A 26,660-nucleotide genomic window follows, 5' to 3' on the forward strand; every position below is an offset into this window, starting at 1 on the left:
TGTCACACTGAACAGGCTCATAAGTTCATTGGAACTGATACTAACAAAATTAGTAGGTCTAACCCCCCTGCCTTCAAAATCAATGCAATGCTTCCAAACCCAAAACATTGCTACATTTTATGTGGGTTTCTGTATATGAATGTACCTGTGGGACATACATCCTGATAAAACAGATTGATATAAAGCTCTCCAGATGAAATAATTTTTGTCTTCTAAATAGTCAAGCACAGTACACAAACTCAAACTTTTCAAAGTACTGGCAAAGTTGATCCTCAATAAATACATACAATAGAAATTGCTATAGGAAAAATAAGATTTTTTTAGTGAGATCTTCTCTCTTCTGTTTTGATTAAAATATCTGCTAACTCTAACAACTACTCAAATATGTGTTCAAGAAAAAATAATTTCTTATAGGACTATTTCTATGTTATTTCCCCCTCATACTTCTATTTACATCTAACCCCTTTCTCACCCATCTTAATATCCATACAATGTTGGCCACATTAAAATACTTTATAGAGCGAGTTGAAACAACAAAAAAATCCGTACTCACTCTCAAAAGATTTTGGATGAAAATAAGATACATTTCCCACACAGAAAACCAGATAATATAATCTATTTTCAAAAAAAACTTTGTACAACAGAGGGTGAGTATTTTTCAAACAACTGTGGGGGTTTTGTTAAAGGTAATGAAGGGCACTGTTAATTTTTTTTTTCAACTTAATAAAAACCTTCCACCACAAAGTAAGAGCAAAGTAAAGCTTGTGCATCTTGAATATGTCTTTAAAAATGAAGGCCAATGTTTTTTTCTCACAAACATCTGCCTTTGTTATTAATATTCATTATCATATAGATGAGAATGAGGTTAATTTGTAAAATCTGTAATTTGTAAACTGTCAAAGATGTTGTGCAGAAGTTCTTAATGGCATCAATAAACAAAACTAAATAAGAGAGTCCCTCTGTTTCTCCCAGACAATTATCTGAAGAATTGCCAGCTGCCAAATAGTTTGACTAGGGCAGTATATACATGCAGTGACATGGGATGTATGTAACTAAGAGAGTTTAATGACTAAAACCTCTTTGAAGAGCCGCTGGACAACAAAAATACAGCAATAAAAGAATTCTGAGAGCAATAACTGATGAAGCATGTATGAAATCAAGTCTTCAGATGGACTCACTTTGTTTTTCAATTACCCTGGAACTGAAGCAACAGTCTGCTTCACCCTCTGAAGATAACCCAAATCAGCAATAGATAAAACTGTGGGAAAAGCTTCATTTGGGATTTACATTAGACAATGGAAAACTGAAAAAGGCAAAAGTTTTAACTCAAGAATTAACCCTGACAAATGGACTTCCCAGATTCATAAATATCTTTTACTGGAGTGCATTTATTGCTAAGACAAGTCCACAGTGGTTACTGAACTCAAGAGCAGTGTCACTAGCACTAATAGATTTGTCAGAACTTCATATCAGAAATCACTCCCCTGATTAATTCAGTTTAAATTGATCAACGGGCTCAAAAGTTAATGTTGGGAGAAGAAATTAATTGGAAACAAGTCCTGTAATATATTACAAGGTCAATGTTCTAAGAAAATAACCTTAATATCCCTCAGTTGCGTGCACACAAATTTTTACTGCCTATGTAGTGGAATGAAAAATTATTTAAAAAGCTATAGAGACCTTTGTGATTTATTTTTTGGATGGTGGGAAAAATGCTGTAAGAAGAGTTTCCAAAGAACACTTAAGCACAGTGTGACCAACATGCTTTCTTCACCACGTGGACAAGTGACCCAAGTGACTTTCTTTCTGCAGCTTCTACTGCCTGCACACACTGCCTTGGCAGCTCCTGCTCATAAAGTCGCCTCACACTAATGCTCTAGAACAGAGGCACTATTTTATATGCAAATCGGCCAAAAACTGGACTTCACTTTAAAGACTTTCCATCAATGCTTTTTTTGCCAGCTCTTATGTAGGACTTAAGTGGGTAAATTAAAAATAGTAAATAATACATTAATAATTATTATTAATAATAATTAATTTATACATTAATAATTAATTGTAAATAATACAATAATGCACTTTTTTTTTAATACTATTCCAAAGCAATAGTGTGCATTGTTGCATAGCTACATGTTTTCTTCTAACTGACTAAATCTTGTTTCAATTACACAGAAGCAAAGTATCTTTATTTAAAATATATGGGGAAAAAAAAAGCATCTTTTTTTTCTCCCTTGTGACCATTCAGGTTGCTGCATTCTTCTTACAACCACAATTTTGCTATACCTTGCAGTCCTGCTGACGTGCCTGGCAAACTGTTCTAGACTAGCTCCTTGGAGAGGGCTTCCTGGAATTTTTCCATAGATTCATCCAGGATTGTATTTAGTGCTGTTATTAAGCAGTTTTATCTCCAGTATTTCTTTTCAGTTTTTGTATTTTCTTAGTCCAAATAAGGAGCTACTCACAAGTTTATTTACAAAAGGGAAAAAAAAAATCACCCTTGCCGAATACATTTAGTGTGCAAATCATTTTAGATAGTGAGAATACCTCGTAAAAATGTCCTGAGTTTACATAAACTGCCCTTAACTTCTCTTTATTCTAAACCTTCCATTCTCATTCTTCAGAGAGTTTAAAGTCTGTCATATGTATCATACAATCTCAATTACAATGGCAGAGCTTTAATCCTAAGTATGTGTCCTACTAATTCTAATTATCACAGCGAGTTTAACAATTGGTTTTGGCATTTTCAAGAACAAAGAGTGATGCAAGAATATGGAAAATGTTTATTAGAATAACCCCAGAAAACAATTATTTCCTATAAGAAAAAAAATAATATTACAACAACTAGAAAGAGTTCTTTCAGCACAATTCAATAGGGTAAGTATTTTGGTAAAATACAACAAATCCTGCATAAATGAATTTTTAGTAATAAGTAACAAAAGACCAAAACTGCTTGAAATCACACAGAAAAATCAAAATGCTAAAAACGTTATGAAATGAGGTTAATAAATCTAAATACATAACCACCCTTGCATACCTAAGTTCATATTAAGAAATACCCTTCCAAACGTTCAATGAATCAGTGTGTGTATAACTAATATATCCACAGAATAAGAAATAACCAACCAACATTTAAAGGAAGTATTCAATTAGGAATCACTCAAAATAGAAAAAAAAAAATTAGATATCACAACTCAATTCACTAATCGTTTATCAGGTACTGGTGCTTAATAACTTTAACCAATCACTAAAATCTGTAAAGATCTAGCCTAACATTTCTAGCTCCTGGCTACAAACACCTAGGTCTCCTTTTTTGCTGAAAAGAGCTACAAATGCTCTTGCTGTACCTATAGTACTTTTCAAACCCAACATTGCATGCCCCAATTCTTTGTTTCTGTTTTCCACTTGAGCTCAAGCTCTTACCTTTTTTAATGGATTAATTTTTCTGAATCTGCCAGAGAAAACTCCTATACCCTGTAATTTCACATCATGGGCCCCTGCAGTAAGCTGATCCAGCACACATCTGCCTGATACGTGAACCATGCCAAGCTCTGTTCGAAAGGCTTGTCTAAAGCCACACAGTATCTTAAAAGTCAATACAGACCAGAAAAAAAACCAAACCAGATCTGGTTTATTTTCTAATGCAGATATGGGCATTTCAATACATTGTCAAATTAAAGCATCTTCAAAATAATGAGAAAGAGGAACATTTTTACCTCCTGCTACTCCTGAAATTAAAGCCTGCCAACATACTAAGGCCATCAGCTGTAGATAATCTAACATGACATATGTGTACAAAATGTTTGAAGGGGAAATACAGTCAATAGTAATTCTCAGTACTTGTCAGAGTTTCTTGCTTCTGATTAATAGATTAATTTCTTTCTGAAGATGAGAGTGGAAGTAAGGGGGTTTCTCCTTGCTAAAAGGAACAACGGAGTCTGTCCCATATGCTCCCCCTTTCCATTTAAAATAAATACGTGCTGTAGCTCAGAAGAATGTTTAGTTCCCAAGTACATCCCCTCCCTCTTCCTACCAGACGGAAGAGGTATGTCCATATGGCAGACAGACGCTCAATAAAAGGAGGACTGGATAGGACTGAAAAATGACTGCAAGTATGCTGGGAAGCACTGAATATCAACATTAAATTGTCTAAGTGCAGAGACTGTCTAATAGCTGGCAACACCTAGATGTTTTTATTCAGTAAAAGCATTCGGAAGTTTATTTTGAATACATGTGGGTCTCTTCCTCTGCTTCTGAAAGCAGCATGACTCTCTTACAACAAACATAACGCTATTACACCAACAATGTTATGGATCTAATTAGGAAGCATATTTATAGCAGCTTTTGGAGGAAAAAACGCAGGAAGTCAGGCCACTGTTACTGTGCTTATGGACACCTTGTTATAAGCAGCAATCAGCCAAAACTAATGAACTAATGCATCCATCTTTCCAGATGCATGGAAAATACCTGACCTCAGACCTGCTGGTTTTGTACTTTAGGCTGCAGCTGCAAGGTAAGAAAAGAGGATCCATTTCCAACACGAGGACAAGAGCCAGCAGAAAACTAGTTTTACACCTATTGCTGATCAGAGTGGTGTACAATAAAAGATGTCCCTGACTTCATATGCAGGAGAAGCACTAATGTGCGCATGGCCTACCAGGAAGGCTGCCAGCCTTAGGATTTCATTATTTCACTTTTCTCCAGTTTTGTCATTCTTGGGGAGTGGTGGGGTGGGTGTGAGGGCAGAAATTACTACTTTGACCTAACATCTTCTTTCCTCCTTTAAAACAACAACAAAAAAAGCCAGTTCTAGGGATATGAAGCTGCCAAAACTTAAATCCACATGCAAACAGCAGAGACAAATGATCTAACATACACGCATTAAAGCCTCAGGGTTGTGCCCAGCACCTGCATTTTCCCCTCTAATATCCTGTATCTCCTCTTCCTTGGTGTTTACTTAAAGGGGGGCTGCTCTGATTGCTTTCTTTCACTTCTATGGCACACAATAAACAGAGCAATCTGGAGCTAATTTAAGCAGTTTAGCACACCAGGATACAGCTGGGAAAGGTTTCAGGAGACAGGCTGGGGAGGAAGAAGAGGGTTGTGCATAGTCCAGCAAAAGCCTGTACACAGGAAGGTGGTGCAGATGGGCACCTTCCAACAAAACTGTCTGCAGCCAGGGAAAACTGCTCCGTGTCAAAATTCTCAAGATAGCCCAGGGACAGCAGAAATCTCAACCCAGGGAATTTAGAAGTCTGCTCCTAACAGCAGGAGAGGAAGGGCCACCACTGTCAGAAATATTTCAGCGATTCATAGCTCATTCAGCAGTAGCTGAGCTCCTCCTGTGCATCTACTACTTTTCGATTTCATATGCTCTAAGCCAGATGTCGTGGTTTTTTTCTTCTTCTTGATATTAACTGCAGGCACAACCATTGGCCTTACACAGTGTAAACTATGACTTGATTCCGGCAATTGGACAGATTTACATCTGTTTTTCACATCACTTTTGTTTGAGTGGAGTGACTCAAGCTGTTAATTATTTAGGGCCCTAGCTATACCCAGAATATATTGGCTCAATCCACTAGAAGGAAGAAATAAACATCTAATGGCATAAAGACATAAAAATGAAGTCCACATAAATAATTTTCTTCCTCTTTAGTGATCTAAGCAGCATTTTTAACCAGTATTCATAAACCTGTTTTTCAGCAACGTATTATGTTTTCCAGGTGGGGAGATGGCAAAGAACATACTTGCTGAATGAGCATTTCAGAGTAAGTTTTGCTTGTTATTAATTTCTTTAACATATTTTCTGGGTGACAGGTAATAACAGTTGAATAATACACTGCTGAATCTGAAATAAAAGGGATGTTACACTGGATAAAACAGAATCTATATTCTCCAAATAATCAGAAAAAAATCTAGTGTTTACAGTCTGTCTAATATACTCCTCCTTCTTATTTGTGTAACATCAATGCTACATTCAAGCAAGTGACAAGAAGGAGCATTTACGTTCAAAATTATTAATTTAATAAAAATTATTTTATTACAACTTTGTGACTATTTTTTTTCCTACCTACCTGCCAAAACATGCCCACTTCTAATTGCTCCCATGTTTGAATCTCTGCAATGTGCCTGTAAGACACTATGGTAGTTCAGTAAGGTCACCAGCAATTTCCTCTTGGCAAGATCCAACCTCTCTCCAACATCATAATCCTTGAACTTTCTGCCACTTTTGATCATATTTCCTGAATCCTGAAGTTGTGAAACCTCTCATCTTGGCAACTATCTACTTTATAGACCACATTCAGTCCTCAAATAAACACACATAACTCTCAGCAGTTTCAAAGGGGAACCGTTCATATGCACAATGGAAACAGCTGTAAACATCAAAGGAAGAGTCAAAACGCTTATTTTGCTTTTGGTGGGCATTTTTGTTTTAATGTTTTTGTGCCTAATGATCATCTCTTAGAATGTTTATTCTGGAAGCAGTATCCTTTACAGTTTAACTGGATTCCTGTTCCATTCCCGATACTGCGTAAGAAGCAGAAAAAGCCATAATGCACCAGCAGATTCATCTGCTCAAAGGCAATATTTCATTATAAACAGACCTTTAGACTGGGAGGGTCAAGTGTTCCCCAGTATATTCATACTTCAGAAAAAATACAGTCTCTTCATTTTCAGAAGACATCTTGCCTTCTTTCCTCTGCAAACTCCTTATCTAGTGTAGTGATTTAAAGCCATAAAGCATATACACTTTATGATTTAATCTGTGTTTGTAAGAGAAGCCCACCAGCTATTGCCCATCATCCCCGATGCCACCAACAGTCAGAATTTATCATCTCTTTCATATTATTGACCAAACTACTTAGCCTGCTCAGTCCAAACTTGCATTGGTAAAGATCTGCTGTTTCAGTCAAATGGGCAGGGTGACTGTAAACAAGGGCAAGAAAAGAGAAGTGGTGGGCTCCCCTAGTCTCCACAATTACAGTTGCAGTTCTGTCTTGCTCAGAAGAACTTCTGCTCTTCTGAGTAACAACTACCTGACTTATACGTGTGACTCCAGAAGTTCCATCTTCTCCCTGCTCCCACTTTCGAAAAGGAGCTATTAATTCTTCAAAAATCCAACTTCAAGTCTCTCTGGGGACTACAGAATAAGTGACCCGTTAAATTAGTCAGTGTCTCCAGGTCCATGTTTTTCCAAACCCTCTCTCCTCACTTGCCTTAGGCTGCAGCAAGATTTGCTCTTTTGGCTCTGACTAAACTGACTTTAAGAGTTACACTAATTAGAGGCTCTCAGATCACACAAGAGGTCAACAGTTCCTTAAAAAGGCTTGTATAATTGCATTAGTACTTACTCTTGATATATTTCTGTCAAAATTATTTGGATTAATAAACTGAAACCACTGTAACTATTAAAAATGTTCAAGCTACCCAAGGTCACTTGGAAGGAATCACAGGAAGCCACATGCACTCCCTGAATGCAGCTGAGACACCTCAGAGGCAATGGCCTGTGAAAGGAGGCACCTGTGGGCAGAAAAAGCCCCTAACCTTAGTCCCACTCATCACCATCACTGTCTACACAGCCATTCTTCCTCCTGAGGCATGCATTTTTTCTTTTAATTTTTCTTTTTGCATTTGCATTTTTTCCGCTACCTTTGACTTTCTAATGAACTGTAACTGTTGGCCAGCAGCAGTCTATATCTCCTATTCAAAGTAAACCATTTGTGGTCCATAAAATGTAATTATTAAACTGCTTTAAGCTAACACTTTTGATTTTCAATCCATTGAAATCTCTGGAATACAGATTGATGGCAGCATAAGGTGTGATATATTCAAGCAGACAGATATGAATCCATATAATTTGTATATACAACTGCAACTGTGTCCAACTTTCATGAGAAAAGTAATGAAAGAGACTTTTTTTTACCCCCATGAGAACAATAGTGGAAGAATACTATTGAAAAAATTTGGACTTTGCAGAAAAGTACGCATAGGATGTTATTGTTAAAGTCCACTTGTTACAAATACTTACATGATTGCAAAATGTGTTACAACGTTGCAGTGCAAACAAAAAGCAAACTTGAGATTGAACTATTAAAACTGTCATTAAATTTTGCTTATCAGACATCAACATATTCTATTTCATCATTCATTTCTTCTTGCAAGGTATCAAAAGCAGTTCAGTGGTCCAATACATGCAGCTCTCTGCAGTGATCACTAACAATCTCCTGCACAGCCTAAACATCTAGATCATACATAATGCAAGAAGTTAATAATGAAAAACATGCCTATGGTTGTTGCATTATTTGCTTTTATATATAGTTGGTTAAAGCCATTTATTCTAACATATAAGAGAAATTACTGCTGCACATTTCTAGTTCTTCCCAACCAAGTTCAAGTAACTCTGGAATCTTAATACAGAATTCAGGATCAGCTCACTTCAGTGTACAGAAAGCTTTCGCTATATTTTAACTTGAGAAAACGCAATTAGAGGTCAAACCTAAGAGCAGACACAGGCAGCATTCCACACAGCAGCACCGCTCAAAGTTCAGTTAAAAAGTGTGTGTGTGGGTTCTTCCTGCTTAAGAACTTTAAAGATAGATGCCGTATAATAAAAGACAGATATTCCAGTCAGAGGGAGCATATGAATGTATCCAGAGACACAAGAGATCAACAAAGGGCATAAAGACAATTATTAGGAACTCATAAAGAAAGTAGAGGGAAGATTAAGACTGAGCTGTAGGGAACTAAAAAACACAAACAAGGATCCTTACAAAAGGAAGCGAAACTTGCCTATTAGTTCCAGAGCTGGTACAAAGAGCCAGAAAGCCTGCAATGGACACTGCAGTAAGAGCTCTACAAGACAGTTTTACATCAGACATTTAAACAATCTGTTACACTCACCCACAGCCAAATCTTAATATCTACTGCTAACATAACTACTTTCAAACTCACTCTACTCAGCTTCAGTAGCTCTGAAGATGGACACTTTCCTTCTTCTATCCTTAGCTATTTAACATATTTTTATCCAATATTAAAACCTTCCATTATAGTTCCCAACCCTATTACGTTAAAAAAATATCCTTCTTTTCTGCATGCACAGGAGCTGGGCAACACTAGACCCACCGAAGCTTACATTCCTTCTAAATCTTAGAGAAGCACATGATCAGGAAAATCCACACACAAGGGCACAGAATTGTGACAAACCCCTTTCCTTCCAAATTTGAAGTCAAACAACTTTTAACTGATACATCCTAACATACATTAATTGTAATTTGGAATAATTAACATGCATTTGCAGATTTTAGTATTTATTTGGAGTTTTTTAAACTCAATCTGTAAGATGCTTGGTTTCTTGGCGTTCAGCACATCTATAACTCTGACACTATAAGTAAATTCTGCTGTTTTCAGTCTCCCATGAATTAAGGCAGAGGGAAAAATCTTACTCCTTTAACACATGCTACAGTGAAATCATCCACAAATGTAGATCTATTTTATTCTGTGCGTAAGAATAACATGGGATAATGAAAAGTGAGAGAGAGAAAAGAATATGAAGCACAGTTGTGCAGAGCTTTTATTTGGAATTTCTTGGTTTCTCTTGTAGAGTTTGGCCTTCACTCTGGTGTTTATTTGGAGCATACTTTAATTTTGGAGTATTCATAAATATAAAAAACAGATGTACTAACCAATTCTTTATTTATATGTGCATACAGGTATGGAAATAATAAAAAAAGAAAGAAAGCAGGTAAGGGAAACAGATCCAGAACATCTCAGTAGGATTCAAGTAATCTTTTTCAGATACTACTTATTTGTCTAAGGCCATCTTACAGAACCTGCAGCTTCTTCCAAATTCTTAACCCACACCAGACAATACTGCATATTTCATTCCCTAGTCAATCAGTGGTAGATTTTCCCTGTGTTTCTACATGAATTCATGGAAGCAAAGGCTGTCCATGACTGACAAAGCAAGCCTCTTGGAGAAGCAATATTTATAATTAAATATGAAAGCTTTGTGTGAGGCAGTTCTGTGTTGTCCAAAATAACATCAGTTACAAAGCAAACCTCAAAATTTATGTATAAAAAATTTCAGACTTCAGTTTATTTACATTTTTGTTCTATTAAACAACTACTTAAAGGAATATTGAAATACGAAATTATAAAAAGCTAAGTATTTCCACCAGAGCTTTTGTATGATTTTCTATAATTCAATGTAGTGATGGAGCGTGCAGTTCTGAGGGATAGGCGATAGGTGAAGAATAAAGTCAGGACCCTGAATTTTAAGAAAGCAGACTTCCAGCTGTTCAAGAGTTAGTAGGGCTTCAGGGAAACTGCCCTCGGGGCAAGGGAGCAGAAAAGTGCTGGTGGACCTTTAAGGATCTTTTCATAGAGCATGAAACCCCCCGATGTCTAGGTGCAAGCTACTAGGAAAGTATGGCAAGAGTCTGGCATGGATAAGTGACATGCTTGTCAAACTAAAGGGCAAGAAGGAAATGCACAGGCAATGGAAGTAGCAACAGGTATCCTGGGAAGAGTACAGGGACACTGCCATGTTGTGTAGGAATGGGGTCAGGAAAACCAAGGCATAGCTGGAGCTGAACTTGGCAAGAGATGCAAAGAATAATAAGATAGCAGAACTAAGATGGTATCTCATAGAATCTCAGAATAACCAGGTTGGAAGAGACCCACCGGATCATCGAGTCCAACCATTCCTATCAAACACTAAACCACGTCCCTTAGCACCTCATCCACCCGTGCCTTAAACACCTCCAGGGAAGGTGAATCAACCACCTCCCTGGGCAGCCTGTTCCAGTGCCCAATGACCCTTTCCGTGAAAAACTTTTTCCTAATGTCCAGCCTAAACCTCCCCTGGCGGAGCTTCAGGCCATTCCCTCTTGTCCTGTCCCCTGTCACTTGGAAGAAGAGGCCAGCACCCTCCTCTCTACCTCCTTTCAGGTAGTTACAGAGAGCAATGAGGTCTCCCCTCAGCCTCCTCTTCTCCAGGCTAAACAACCCCAGCTCTCTCAGCCGTTCCTCATAAGGCCTGTTCTCCAGCCCTTTCACCAGCTTCGTTGCTCTTCTCTGGACTCACTCCAGAGCCTCAACATCCTTCTTGTGGTGAGGGGCCCAGAACTGAACACAGGATTCAAGGAGCGGTCTCACCAGTGCCGAGTACAGAGGAAGAATAACCTCCCTGGACCTGCTGGTCACACCGTTTCTGATCCAAGCCAAGATGCCATTGGCCTTCTTGGCCACCTGGGCACACTGCTGGCTCATGTTCAGTCGGCTGTCAACCAACACCCCCAGGTCCCTCTCCTCCAGGCAGCTTTCTAGACAGACTTCTCCTAGTCTGTAGCACTGCATAGGGTTGTTGTGCCCCAAGTGCAGGACTCAGATGCAAATTCATCTACAGTTTAATTCTGTAAACATTTGCTACATATTTTACATACATATATATTTATATATATATATAGTGCCTCTTTGGAGGGCTGGGGCTTTACGAGCAACCATGCTCCTATATTTAATCAAAACCAGATGGAAGTCAGTTTGAGGATCCATCCAACTGGAGCAGAATTGGGAAGTATATTAAAAGCTAACTATGAAATTATTTCATATGGAACCTACAGAGTTTAAGAAGCCAATTTAACAATGTTAGTGTCTTGACAAAACGAGCATGCCAATGAAGTGACTCGCTTTACCTACAATATTTCTACAAAGCAGATTTCTGAAGTTTTCAACTAAATACAAATAAAAGGTGTAATATACAACATGCAAACAACCTCAGATGAAGATAAACGTACAGAAGATGTGACAAACCCCACATCCCTATACCTTTCTTTCTGTTGCCTGTTTCTGACAGAGAGACTACAGAAAAGCCAAGCCCCAGCAGTTTTGATTACATGAAGTGCCGACATCTCTTTTCCATAATGCAAAAGTGGGGTTTTTTATGATTTTGTTTCAAATGCTATTGAAATTATGGATGCAGTCAGTAGTTCATAGTAACAAAAAGCAAAGAAGAGGAACTACAAGCAACATACTATAGTTTAGAAGACTCATAGTTATTTAGTGGACATGATACCACTACACAATATTTAATATGTACTTATTTAAAAATTAAGTGATGGACGTAAGCAGGAGATGAGTCTACATGCACAATTCTCATACACATAAGTCTGAATGTAACACTACAATCAGTTGTCAATATCAACAAAACAAGTAGGCAGTTAGCTGTTGCCTTTTTTAAAAGAAAACTTCTTTAACTTTCAAGGTGAATTTAGTACATATGAAAGGAAATTAAACAGCACTTACAAGTGCTGGACACGATGCAAGCAAGCACCAGACAGCTACAATGCACAGCTCTGTAAATGCATATCATTTCTGACCTCCAACATTCTTGCTGAAAGTCTAGGTCACAGAACAGGACTCCAGAGCTCTTCCTTTGTGTGATTTAAGCTCATGATTGTGATTCAGTTAAACAGAGAGCACTGTCGATAATAGTGGTAAAGGATCACATTTGGGGAATATTTCTCCCCTCTGATCTTCACAGCATGAATAATGCTTATTCTGTATGTGTTCCAAGTACGGAACTCCCACAGAGGTTTAATTTAAAAAAAAAAAAAGAAGTACAGAATACACAGCAGAGATCTACACTGTGGATAAGAGGCTCACAGCATGAATTAGAGAATAACTTTGCCCTTAATTTGAACTCAAGTTCTTCCCTGCTTCCCCATATTGCATCTGAAAGATCCATTTGTTGCTGCATTTTTCAATCATGCTACAAGTGTGACATAAATGCAAGCACACTCCCTCTGATAGCTAACACAAAACATATTTCCAATGAAATGAACCAAAATAATTTGGTTAAGATGAGATGATGAAAAAACATCATTGTACACTTTAATCTGATGCTGCATACAGTTGGTGGAAAAAAGTAACCTTGAAGGTTCAATATAAACAGCAAAAAAGCCGCTCAAGAAAGTGTCTTTAGAGGGCTGATGCACTATTATATTTACAGTGCTTAATACAGATTTTTGTCTGTTTGTGATGGAAGAACCTTGAAAGCCTTTCCATTAGAGGGACAACAGAAGCAGAAAACCATACCTTCTACTATAAAATTCTGCTAATGTAATTCTTGTTATGCTTTAAATACACCCATAAGGCTTTTATTTTCCATCAAGGGAACATAATAACTTTCCTGCATCAGAGCACCATTTGCCGAGCAACTTTACTGAGCATTTACAGAGCAACTTTTACTGTGTTGTGCTCAGATAAAATGACATCCATGGTGTTTTCGTAACTCTTCAGAATTGACTCTTTATTCTCCTGACTTTTCTAAAGTGAAAAGAAAAAGAAAAAAAAAAAGAAATTTGATCTCATGGGGAAAAAATGCATTTGATGTACACAAGATTCCAATAGTTACATATTTAGCCCTAGAAAAGCAGCATGCACAATGTCCTTTTTCATCCTATTGAATTATTTTTTTCTTTTTTTCTTTTTGTTTTTCCTTTTTCCCCCTTCCTCTCAGTACAGCTTTCGTGATAGAAGCAATCCTAGTACATAGTTTCAGGCGACTGCTTTCTTTGTGCAGTCTCAGTAATTAAACAGGACTCAGTAGTTACAGACCCTGTTGTGTCAGGTCTACATTAGCATTCACCATCACTAAACAAAAGAGAAACACAGAAGGAAATTTTAACCTAAAACCAAAAGGAATAACCTAACAAACTGTTCACATGTCTGCAGCAAGAAAGCTAAATGAGACATAGTCCAGGAAACTTTGGACTTGTCCCAGTGACAGAGCACTGAACCTAATCACTGGTTTGGGTTTAGAAGAATCTGACACAAAGAGTAATGGTTTCTTAAAGTCTATTATGGAAAACAAAATAGTGTAGTTTAATAGTAATCATAGTTTAAAACAACCTTTTGAGAAATGTGGGAAATTATTAAACATTGTTAACATGTTAAATTAGTTGGTTTTAGCATTCATCTCAGTCTGAGAAAAAAAATTGCTAGGATAACTATTGACATGCTCAAGTCAAAGCTTTACACAACCATGCCTTGCTTGCACCTCTGTGCAAAATTCCCTCCCGAGTTTCATTTACAAATGAACTTCATTTTAAGCACTGGTATTTGCTCAAAACAGGGAGAAAAAAAATCAAGATTCTACTTATGTTGGAATTTCTAACACAGAGCAAAAAAAAAAGGGGTGTATCTGGCACAAGTTCACCCTCTGTTCAGGAACTCCAGTTTGCAGGGTGGATGGGGAGGAGTTAATATTAGAAGGAAGGAAAAATAAATAAACATCTCCTATAAAACATTATGTTTTTTCACAGGATTTTAAGAGGGGGTGGGGAATTAATATATTGACTATCAACATCTCCTCAGTTTTCATTTTGAAATTAATTTCCACGACACAATAAAATTTCTGCCTTTGATAGTACATTCTTACAAAACAGTCTAGATGTCTCATTACTATTACCTGAGTCATATGGCAAATATATTCTTCTATTTCTAAAAAGTTTATTCTTATTCCTCATATTTTAATATAGAAAAAGCCTAAAAAAGAATAAAAGCAGACCAACCACATGCACCTTTCACTATGCTCTGACCAATGCAAGTATACACCAGCTGCAACATTTGGCTATATAATAACAAGCTTAAATAATCAAGAAATTGAAAAGTAATATTTGGGAACTCAAACAAATGATTGAAGGTGTCTGTAGCTAAGGCGCCTGTGCTTATTTCCCCTTAGGAAGCAGTAGATGATCAGGCAGTAGATGCTCTGGCATCTTCCTCACTGGCAACGTACTGAACCTCTCAGAACCTCCTGAAAGGACCCATTGAAACAGGTTAGAGTAGTTAGGTTAAAGAGTAGGTTTACTAAGAAAATCTGACAACACAGTCTTCAACATCAGCACCTCCAACACCACAGCCAGAGAATAACTGCTCTAAGCAAGCTGCTCTTCAGTTGGCTTGGATACTCTGCAATTAGAAGTCTCTCAGAACTCCCTTACTGACAGAAGACGAGGAGCAGGAGTTCATTCAGGAATAAAGACACCAGGGAGAAGGTAAAAAACTGCCCCCAGGGAACCAGTGAAAGTCAGATCCCTGGTTTCTACCAAAGCAGGACCTGGAAATAAGCTAAAAATCCCCAATATTTCATTAGACAAAAGCCACAATACGTGGGTAGAACGGGGGGAAGGGCAGGGTAGAGGTTGAGATAAGTATTTATTAGGGTAACATAAAATTTTGGGTGAAAAAAAATCCAGGGTGTGTGAGAAAGAGACTGTATAAACATTGATATGTAAGTCCAAAACAATCTGTGCTCTTATAAATCATAACTCTAAAATGATAAAAAAGACACTCTTTCAGAGTGAAAACAGTCGTCACTGTCACATGCTCCATTATGGAAAGGATTTATGTTCTTTCCTTTTAGCAACGTGAACTAAAGCTTGAAAAGTTCCACACTTTTTACTGTTCGAAGCCCTCTCATGGCAACTACCAGATACTGCAGTGCTTATCCAGTTCTAAGACTTAACAGACATATTGGAAGGAAGAACAGTAAGGAGTTTTGCTCCACAGTTACTTAGTAGATTAAAAAGCTGAACGTTAAACAAAGATAAGGACAGTAGTTTTACTACAACACTGAAATTGGAGGTCAGAATCCTTTGCTTTAATACTGGCAAGTTTCCACTGAAATTACTTGTAGTATGTTGCAGAAACTAGAAACACATGCTGTTCACAGCAATTCCCCACTTCTTACCTCAAATCATAGGTCTATGTTTGAAGTAAAACTTGGACTCTAAGCCAGTGTTAATAGTGCTGAGGTAAATTTGAATCCCCTGGATGCTTTTTATGACCTTTATTTATTTTAAACAAAGGGCCTCCTCAGGAAAGTTGGTAGTTACAGTCTGTTGTATTTCCTAAAAAAGAAAAATACACCCCACCCCACCACCATTCTTTTTGATTTCAAGTGGATAGAGGGCCACAGGTACCCAAGACATTGCTGCATCCGCTTTCATCCACATCACTTAAACAGGCATGAACTTCATTTTCACCAGTGATTTCATTAGTGTAGACTTATTTGTATCTTCACTGTAAAAGGTGCTCCATAAAAGCAACCTTTATTTTATAAGACATCTTTCAAGACTCTTCAAACTACTTTATACACAAGTATAACACTACATATCATTGAACTATCTCATCTTTTTTCTTTTTCTTATCTACCTGTAGAAATAGCTTGTGTATGTGTTTAAAAAGACACCAGAGATATTGATTTACATGACACACTGATGGAGTCAGACTTTGTTAATGACCAGATTACTTCATTTTTGGCCTGGTGTCTCCATCATGCCACTTTAAAAAGGAACTGGAGGAGTTCTACAGATTCTATAAGGCCATTTTAAAGTGTGCAGTATTTCCAATTTGAAGGTAATCCTGGTTGAGACACAGCATATACAAATAGGAAGGAACATAAAACAGTTTAATAAAAAAAGAGAAGAATAAAAAAAAGAGACCTCTAAGTCTGGGGTCAGCACTGAACAGTGCAGGAATCAGCCTGAAGGCTGTATGTCTGTTACAATGCTACTTGCAGTATAACAAAAAAAGCAAGTGATCACTTGCAAATTATTTGGGGAGTAGAATTTTGCAGCAGTGAGAAGTGTAAACACCCAAGTGTTAATTTTGGCTACAAGTAAACAGGGAATAGTAATGAATCTAGTACCACTGAGTAGGGTCTTCACTTCCTTTTCCTCCACAGGTTTCCAGCAGTAAAATTATCAAACCACACAGGTTTATAACAAAACAGAGTGCTTTTATGATCCTATGTCTTTAACTACTTGAAGAGAATTCCTAATCATAGAGGGAAATGCATTTCTCAACGTACCAAGAAAGAGGAAAATCTAGTCCCAGGAGAGCAGGAGAGAGCAGGGAGACGGGGCACAGCGTCATCAAGCAGGCATGCCCTCAAGAGCTGAGGGTAATAACATACCATCAATATGAGTATATACTCATAGCTACCAGCACAAGCTAAGACTCCTAGTTACACAGGTCCTGAAAGCTGTGCAGAGTTCTCACATAGCACAACTTTACGAACAAGATGCTCAATTGCAGACCATATCATGTTTCATTTCAACCACTTTCTAATACCAATTTTAAAACACACCACCTGCAAAAGCAATAAGTATAATATAGATAAGCTGAATAGTTGTCATGTTTTTCCCTCCCTTTTTTTTCTTAATGCTTAATGGTTTCAGCATTTGTTTTTACAAAACTGGGTCTTTAATGCATGCAATGTTTTATGCCTGTAAAGAATAGTTATGTGAAGCGAAGAGAGAACACTGAACAAAACTAATCACTGTCCCGTGACCTGCTTGATCTAGATCAAATTTTCCTGCATTTTAATCATTATATTCCACTCCTACCAGTCTAAAATGTCAATTAACTCAAGGAAGGTCCCACCAGACAGCATAGACAATGGATTTTCCTGACCAACTCTTGTTGAAATGTACCTGTAGTTGATTGCAAAATAACTACTGTTAAAAGCAGAGTGTTCTGTCATTGCTTGGAAAAAAAATATTTTCTAAACAACAAAAAAACCCCTGTCTTTTTATTTCGGTCATACTCTGTAATTCCAACACAGATGCCTTTAGTTTTATTCCACAATGTGCTGAACAAACATCATTGAAATAACTCTATCAGGACCCCATCAGCAAAGACTGAATCTTTTTCCATATGGAATAAATATTGGTATCATTTTCCATATGACCTTGCTTACTTTCAGTTCTAAATATGAAAATACTGTAAACAGAAACAGGCATAGAAAAGTTATTGCATCCTGCTAGAGCCAAAACCTGGACGCAAATGTAACACCATAAGGCAAACAGGTTTGGACTTAAAATAAAATTCAAGATTCCAAGTGCACAGGGGACAGCTCAAAAAACCCAAAAAAACATCACTGCATTTTCACCAAAACACGGAGTTCGGAGTTTTTTTTGCTGTCATTGGTTTGTTTGTTTTTTTAAAGTGTTCACAGAGAATTAATTTGCCATTTTGAAAGCCCTAACATGTACAGCCTGGGCAAAACAGCAGCTGTAATCATTGAAAAGCGACTTGGTACTCCCAACCAAACAAGGATAACTATGTTGCTGAAACCCATTTATGCAATTATATTTCTAAAAGGTTCTGTTTCAGTTCTAATTTGGTAACAATGGAGACTGCTTGGTAATGTATTACATACATTCTATTAAACTAGAAATCAGATTAGGTGCTAGTACATAACAAAAACTTAGCCTGTAATTTGGCATCCTTTTTTATTAACAGACTTCACCAGGGTGTAAGGTGCCAGTGAAATATTTCAAGCAAGACAAAAATGGCACGTTATAAGAAAGTTATGGAAATAAAGAGGTTTGGTTGCCAACTGCTCGCCGTCTGCGTGTTTTTGCCCCTCGCAGCATGTGTCAATTTATAGACTGATTGGGCAGCTACCTATAGTTCAGGACAAATTAATTTAGTAGATGATTCCCAGTAAGGATTCAATTCTGACAGATACTAAGGATTCAATTCTGACAGATACTAATCAATGTCAGCAACAAGTTAATTGCCTCCAGTTTCACCGTACTCCTCCGTTTTCACAATGCTCCTTTTACTCCAATAGGAGCATGCAAATTTACACTGGCACTTCTTCAGTGTTGTTTTCAACATGCCTGAGAAATATATAAGCAGCAGGAAAGAAACTGCTCCTTCTGTGAAAGTGATTTTACTTCCGTCACCCTTCCATAGTTAGAAAACACATGGAGGAAAGACAGAGGGGTCAGATGTCTCTGCAGTCAGCATCTTGGATGCTGTATCAAAGTTATTACTGAAATAATACTTAAATGAACTTACCAGTTGAGAAAACAAGGACTGTGTTGTCCCAAAGACCATATCTTTTCAGAGCATCAGTAAGATTTCCTACAGCTTCATCCATAAGAGTCACCATCCCTGCGTAATGGCGCCTCTTTACATCTTTAATGAAGGAATAAGGTTTTGTGTATTCTTCAGGAACCTCAAGAGGTTCATGGACAGACTGAAAAGCGAGGTAGAGAAAGAGGGGCTGGGGTGGAAGGGAGGGAATGGAAATTAGTTGAACATAAAGTACTACATGCAAAAGTTACTACAGCAAAAGCAGCCATCATTCATCAACAACTGTGGGCGCTCTGTTTTGATTTTTTCTACATTTCTCTCTTTAATACCTAAGCATAAACTAATAAAAATTTTAAAAAGGACATTCGTGAAAAATACTGGATGTATCTTTTCTTCATAACATAGTTGTTAACAATTTCTTTATATGAAATTTCTCCCACTGAACTTTCCATTCTCTTTTGAGAAGAGGAAACTACATGCTAAATAATTTCTATAAATTCATTACTCATACTATTAAAAAAGAAATGGAAAAGGGTAGCAGGCCAGGGCTGTGCAGCCAAAGCTGATTCTGACAGGAGACAAGGCAAGTTTTACCAGCACTACATCTCACATTTAGCTCTACAAATTACTCTGATGAAAAGCCTCTAATTACGGCTCAAGTGTCGGTCTCCTCATTAATATTTCATTAATTTTTGTAAAACAGTCTTTAGTGCTAAAGTTATCAAAAACATCTGCTGACTGTACCTTCTCAGTTTTATGATTGGCTATAATGTCTATAGCTCTTTCTGTGAATAAATTAGTGGAGTACATGTTTTTAAAACCAGTTGCAACTTCTTCCCCATCTCGGAAGTCCACAGCGCAGCGCGTTATATTCTTTGCTTTGATGAGGACGCAACGGTCGTGAGAATAATAATCTTCACTCCCCAGAAGATAGCCTAAAACAGGACATGATGTCAAATAAACAGGCCAACATAATGCAAAAACATACATGGGGCGGGGGGTCGTAGGGAAAAATAAGTGTCAAAACTTTACTGGTCTTGAGCTGAAACATGCATCCAACATTTGACCATCTGTAGTAACACCCCTTGCCAGGCTAAAGTAGCTCAGTATTTAATAATTTATAAACTTTTTATTGCTAATGTAAGCATAACTTCAAAACACACAAAACATTTTGAAAGCAGTTCAATGACTTTGTATTCACAACTTGGTATCAAACACATCAGCACTAAACTAATGCATTGATAGCAAAGGCAGTGATGTCTCCGTGTACTACTTTGATTTTAAGCTTATATGATTTTGTATAGTTGTATTTTCATCTGACTCCTCTTCCCACTAGAAAATCTGGATTTTTTTTCTTTTAATTTATTCTAAAGCATTCAAGCATGAAGCATTTTCGTCAGCTGTAAAGCAACTTCTGATCCACTGCTGACACCAAGTGGTGAAAAAAAGACACTGTTATTTAAAGATACCCAAATAAAACTATGCAAAAATTCTAGAGGTATAGATATGCTTCTTTCAAGGGTTATCCTGTTAAGCATTGAGTGCCTTTTCTTTTTATCCACCAGAAACAAATCACTTCAAAATTTTTATTAATCTCAGTATTAACTACTTTGGAGGTTACATTTCAGATTTACTCACCAATCCCTTGAAAAAAACAGATGAACCTGCAGAAATATAATCTTAGGTTCCGCAAAGCCAAACTAAAATTGGAGACAAAAATCCAAAATGGAGGAACTCCATTTGAATTTTTATTCAGCAGCTTCAAGTACAACTGCTTGTGCAAAAAAATGTATGTACAGAAAGAATCAAGTTCCAGTTTAAATACAATATAAACTTTATATTGTATAAAATACAACATAAACAATATAAACAAAGTACATCTTTAGGAGAAAAGCATAAAGAGGTATTTTGTGGACAGACTGCCTACGTTACTGTACTCAGAGCCATAAGCTGCTGCTGTGGAGGAGACACTACATCAAGTTTGACAAAGAATCTAATGTCTCTTAATTGCAATCAACACCTACTGTAATTCCATGAACATTATAGGATTAAACTCCTACATTCTCTGAAAAACATCACACTGGGCATCCAACAACCATACCTAGAGCCAGCCTGTGTTAAGGTCACTGTAATAACAGCCTACGTGGCTTCAAGGTGAGATTTCAAGGCAAGCACCAGCCTATCTACATCTACGTCTTCACAAAGATACAAAGCTCCCATGAAGGTATGGAAGCATGTATTTTAAGCAACAAATTGTTATATTACAATCTCTACATATTAGCTTAATATATATGGATATATATGAAACTACAGCCCTGAGGTCTTTGAAGAGTTAGAAGAGACAGAATGTTTGGATTGTCCACATTTATAATGGGCCCATAGCACAGACAGGCTCTTCATTCAAGTACCTATGGTTAGACAAGAGGTGCATAGACTTCAACCTACGTTTCTCTGTATCTTACTTTCTCAGCCAAGGAAGCAGCCAGCAATAATATCAACAGCTTGCCAAATTATTTTGAAGATGACAGACTGTTTTGAAATTGCCCATTCAATGAAAGCACTAAAATAAATCAAGCGGAGACAGACAAGTCTGCATTCAGTACTGTGCAGAATGAGAAGTATTACAGGCAGCCTGATTAACATAAAATCTGCAGCACTTGTGCAAAATTAATAAACACCCCATCAATACTGGGACATGAGCATTTGCAACAGAAAGAATAAATGATGAGTGGCTACAAACTACACTGACTATCAAACAACCTAATTCTGGCATTATTTTTTTAACCTGAGGATTTGACTTCATACCTTTTGGATACTGTTTTACGGAGGGTCTCACACCATATTTCTTGCTACCTGCTCTCAAAACCCACTAGTCTGTTCACAGAGCATGAACACAGTGTGGCATGACATCCATTTCTTAAAAATATCAGCTTTTAGAACGGTAACATATTTGCAGAGCAAACAATGTGTGCTGTCTGATCTAACACAAAGTGCTCAAGATTAAAGAAACTTATAAAATTAAACCCATCACTACACCCTAAATCTTCTAACCATTATGGAAGAAAATTCAATGCAACTTGTAAGAGAGAAATAATTTTGCTATTTTCCTCAGTAAGTTGTAAGGCTTGGGCATGCTTTTAAGGCACTATCTTACTTATAGCAATTATACTTGGAAAAAAACATGCCCAAATATTCACTTACTTATACACTAACAGTAAATCTGCTTTTCCTAGAAGAAGCAAGCAGTTTCCTATAATTTTTAACAGCATATTTGTTGCCCATGTTAAATCTAACCATACCAAAGTAAGTATCAAATCCTCTGCGGGTTGGAAGGCATTCTTTTCTGTACATCCCTAAATGCCACTTCCCCACCATGTGAGTAACATATCCCGCCTCTTGAAGTAGCTCTGGGAGGAGTTTCTCATCCAGTGGCAGGCAGCTGGGCTGGCACGGCCAAATTATCTGGTGTTGTAAACCTGTGTGGATCTAGCAGAGAAAAGAAGCATGTGAGATTAGTTACAACCCAGCAACACGTTCCTGTAGGCTACTTTATAAGCAGGTACACCAGAGGCTAGCATTGGGTTTTAGGACCTCTTGTCTTCACTGACATAGCACCAAGGAAGATGAGGTCACAGGGGAGGGGCAGGGTGAGTATGGAGGAAGACAAGGAAACAGCACTGCAGAGGTTTACAAAATATTCCCAGGCATAAGTCTAGTGCAATAAAAAAAAGCAAAGCCTTTTGCATTTTCATGTAAAAATCTAACAGATATCTATCACCATTATGGTCTCTTTGAAGGCAAGGGACATCTCACCAGGGAGTGAAAGATTTTAAATGGTAAGGAAAAGGGTAAAAAAGGTGCATAGCAGGTGAAGCTACCAACCTTTTGCCTTTTCCAAAGGACAGTCACCGGAGGAAAAGGTGATAAAGGCTAAGAGAGCACTTTTTGCATTGGTATTTTAGAAGTACATTATATATGCTCATTATATATATATACATGCTTAAAGTGAGTGTGAGTACTTTGACGAAAAAGAAAGAATTTGGATATTGGGATAACACAAGTTTTAGATGCTGCCTAGAGCTGACCTCTAATAGTTCCACTTAAGTTTACAGTTCAAACAAGTGGCGAATTTTGTATCTCTTAACAAAAACATGACTGATAAAAATACTCAAGTATTATTTGCTTGATGTAAGAAACCTCTTCAGTTACTGTGTACTATAACTTGACTTTCTTCAACTCCCCCATCTCCTCCTGAAAAAAACCCTCACACTATCCTATACCTAGGCCCAGCAATCACATACATACAAGTATAGGTATCTTCCTTACTAAATATTTCTAGTAATCTGATGCTGTTAAAGCACAAAACAACCAAGAACCCCTAAAGTGCAAGACATCAGGTTTTGTAACTATGCTAAGTACTCCAGTATAGCAAGTTGCATGACTCGCTATTAAAGGATCACTTTAGTGACACTTAGAACTCACTTTTAAACCAATTAGGCCCTGATCTTCGGCAAGTGGGTAAGGAGACTCTCACAAACGGCCTACTAGTTACTAATTTTCTTTGAAACGGGTGCTGGAAAGATTTTTTTCTTTTCCCTTTTCTTTTTTTTAAATGCAGTATTACAAAAAGATTATTAATATAGTGAAAGATATGAGCTAGCAAAGCATTGTAATTTTTTCCACTGCCTCTAAAAAGCAAAAAAAAAAAGACAGCAAAATAATAATTAAAAAATCTGTAACTTTAATAAACCTTTGCTCTTACTTCTTCACAGACTGCAAGATGAGCATCAAAATTCCAGCTCTAGTTACAACTAGACTTAAATTACTTTTTTCAAATCTCTAAGCAACAGTTAATCATAGCAATGGGTAAACCAAGGCAAAACTCCACATATTTGCTACATAATTACTTCCTGCAAACAACATATTTGCTCAATTTTATAGAAAAACTACTTCAATTTTCTAATGTTATTTTACTTATTTATGACAAGGTCAACACAAAGATGATTAAGTTATCAAGCCAAGTGCGTACAACAAATTTAAGTTAGGACTGAACTATAAGCATTTCTACTTCCACTTTAAAGACTAAACGCAGCAGTGTCCACTTAACCCTGACCCTTTTCTAGATAAGCATATTCAGCGTGTGACCTGTATTCTAAAGACTCAAAATGGAAAAAAAAATATTATTTACATAAAACAATGTAAAGAGTTGGTGAAAAAATAAAAAAGTTGATTACATCTTCCTATTCTCTCTAGAAAGGGAACAAATGTTTGGAAAGAGTAAACAAGTACCACCTACAACAACTTCAGCGCAACAACAAGAGGTAACATCTGCTAATACAGGGTGACATTTATGTACCTTGCCAACAGTTTCTTTGACAAATCTTAAGTAAGGTTAACAGGCATGTGGAGAACTTTTTGAGAAAGAGGGGAAGTTTCCAAAATATACTTAACCTTTTGTGAGATTTCTCCTTTCTGTCCCTGTCATTTTCTTCTTTCTACCCAGCTCATTTTTCATAGGATAATAGAATGGTTTGGGTTGGAAGGGACCTTAAAGATCATCTCATTCCAACCCCCCTGCCATGGGCAGGGACACCTCCCACCAGCCCAGGCTGCCAAAGGCCCCATCCAACCTGGCCTTGAACACCTCCAGGGATGGGGCAGCCACAGCTTCCCTGGGCAACCTGTGCCAGGGCCTCACCACCCTCACAGTAAAAAGCTTCTTCCTAATACCGAATCTAAATCACTCTTTTAACTTAAAACCATTACCCCTTGTCCTATCCTACTGCTGCACTCCCAGGTAAAGAGTCCATCACCAACTTTCCTGCAGGCCCCCTTCAAGTATTGGAAGGCTGCTATTAAGTCTCCCCAGAGCTTTCTCTTCTCTAGGCTGAACAACCCCAACTGCCAAAGTTGCAATAAAGAGAAAGGGGAGGGAGAGTATAGCAGTACGATAAAATCCAATTTTCACACATGTGCTACTGCTAATAATGCAAAAACTCATGACTAGGACTACAAGGCAGCTAGATGCCCTGACTCAGGATCAGCTTGCATGCCCTCCATCAGGGGGTGCACAAATCCCACACCTATGTTAGTGTATGAAGAAGGGTTTAGGATGCATTTAAAGCCTGCGTTGGAAAACAAGCTGCACAAAGTGAACAGGTAGTGCTTATCAGCTTCTAGCTGCATGCTGGCTGCACTCCCATCCAGTAGTACCTAGAAGAAGTTGACTAGGGCAGGAATACTTCTCACAACACACTGTCGTGCCTTTTGCTACAAGCGAAGCGCATAGCGTGCCTCAGTTTTTCAGGAGCGGAGTAACTTATGCCAAACCTGCGCTTAGCTTTACTAAAGCCAAACGCGAGCCGGGACACCCCGACCGCATGCAAACATGAGCGGTTCCCACACAGCATCCTCCTCGCAAGCGCATCCCCACAGAGGGCAGGCAGAAGCAGGGATGAAGGGATGAGGGGATGCGGGGATGAGGGGATGCGGGGATGAGGGGATGCGGGGATGAGGGGATGCGGGGATGAGGGGATGCGGGGATGCGGGGATGCGGGGATGCGGGGATGCGGGGTACTCTACCTGGTACCGGCCGCTGAGCAGCTGGCTGCGGGACGGGGTGCACAGCGGCTGCGTGTAGTAGCGCTCCAGCCGCACGCCGGCGGCCCCCAGCGCGTCCAGCCGCGGCGTGCGGACGGCCGAGCCGTGCCAGCCCACGTCGCCCCAGCCCAGGTCGTCGGCCAGAACCAGCACCAGGTGCGGGGCGGGCGGCCGCGCCGCCGACAGCCGCAGCAGGCAGAGCAGCAGGCACAGCGGCCGCCGCCACATCCCCGCACCAGGAACTGCGGCCGCGGCAGCGCAGGGCGGCTCCTCCCCGCGGCGGGCGGGAGCGGGGCGGGATCCGGCACGGATCGGTGACTTCCCTCTCTCCATTCTCCCCACCCTCTGTCCCTTCTCCCCTCCCTCTCTCTCGCCCTTCCTCCCTCCCTCTCTCTCTCTCTCTCCCCCATCCCTTCCTCCTTCTCTCCCTTCCCCCCCCCCCCTTCCCTGTTCAATGTCTTTATCAATGACCTGGATGAAGACATTGAGTGCACCCTTAGCAAGTTTGCGGATGACACTAAGCTGGGTGGAAGTGTCGATCTGCTGGAGGGTCAGGAGGCTCTGCAAAGGGATCTGAACAGGCTGGACCGCTGGGCTGAGACCAACAGGATGAGGTTTAACAAGGCCAAATGCCGGGTCCTGCACTTGGGGCACAACAACCCTGTTCAGAGCTACAGACTAGGAGAAGTCTGGCTAGAAAGCTGCCTGGAGGAGAGGGACCTGGGGGTGTTGGTTGACAGTGACTGAACATGAGCCAGCAGTGTGCCTAGGTGGCCAAGAAGGCCAATGGCATCTTGGCTTGGATCAGAAACGGCGTGACCAGCAGGTCCAGGGAGGTTATTCTCCCTCTGTACTCGGCACTGGTGAGACTGGTGAGGGTGCTGGCCTCTTCTCCCAAGTGACAGGGGACAGGACAAGAGGAAATGGCCTCAAGCTCCACCAGGGGAGGTTCAGGCTGAACATTAGGAAAAAAAAATTCACCGAAAGGGTCATTGGGCACTGGAACAGGCTGCCCAGGGAGGTGGTTGAGTCACCTTCCCTGGAGGTGTTTAAGGGATGGGTGGATGAGGCGCTGAGGGGCATGGTTTGGTATTTGATAGGAATGGTTGGACTTAATGATCCTGTGGGTCTTTTCCAACCTGGTGATTCTATTCCTCCCTCCCTCA

At 38.9% G+C, this 26,660-nt stretch overlaps 1 protein-coding gene across 1 annotated transcript in view; it reads right to left on the minus strand.

The window, feature by feature from the left end:
* The window catches only part of ARSB (arylsulfatase B), a 64,373-nt gene extending 38,650 nt beyond the window's left edge, over positions 1-25,723 (minus strand). Inside the window, exons 1-4 of the mRNA XM_069880731.1 lie at positions 25,477-25,723; positions 22,194-22,380; positions 19,639-19,829; positions 18,877-19,084 (exon numbers count right to left, since the gene is read on the minus strand). Coding sequence (XP_069736832.1) covers positions 18,877-19,084; positions 19,639-19,829; positions 22,194-22,380; positions 25,477-25,722 — 832 coding nt within the window. The 5' untranslated portion in view covers position 25,723. The remainder of the gene's footprint in view (positions 1-18,876; positions 19,085-19,638; positions 19,830-22,193; positions 22,381-25,476) is intronic.
* Between the last annotated feature and the right edge of the window lie 937 nt (positions 25,724-26,660).

The sequence above is a fragment of the Phaenicophaeus curvirostris genome, chromosome Z (assembly GCF_032191515.1).
Source record: "Phaenicophaeus curvirostris isolate KB17595 chromosome Z, BPBGC_Pcur_1.0, whole genome shotgun sequence".
Taxonomy (NCBI): domain Eukaryota; kingdom Metazoa; phylum Chordata; class Aves; order Cuculiformes; family Cuculidae; genus Phaenicophaeus; species Phaenicophaeus curvirostris.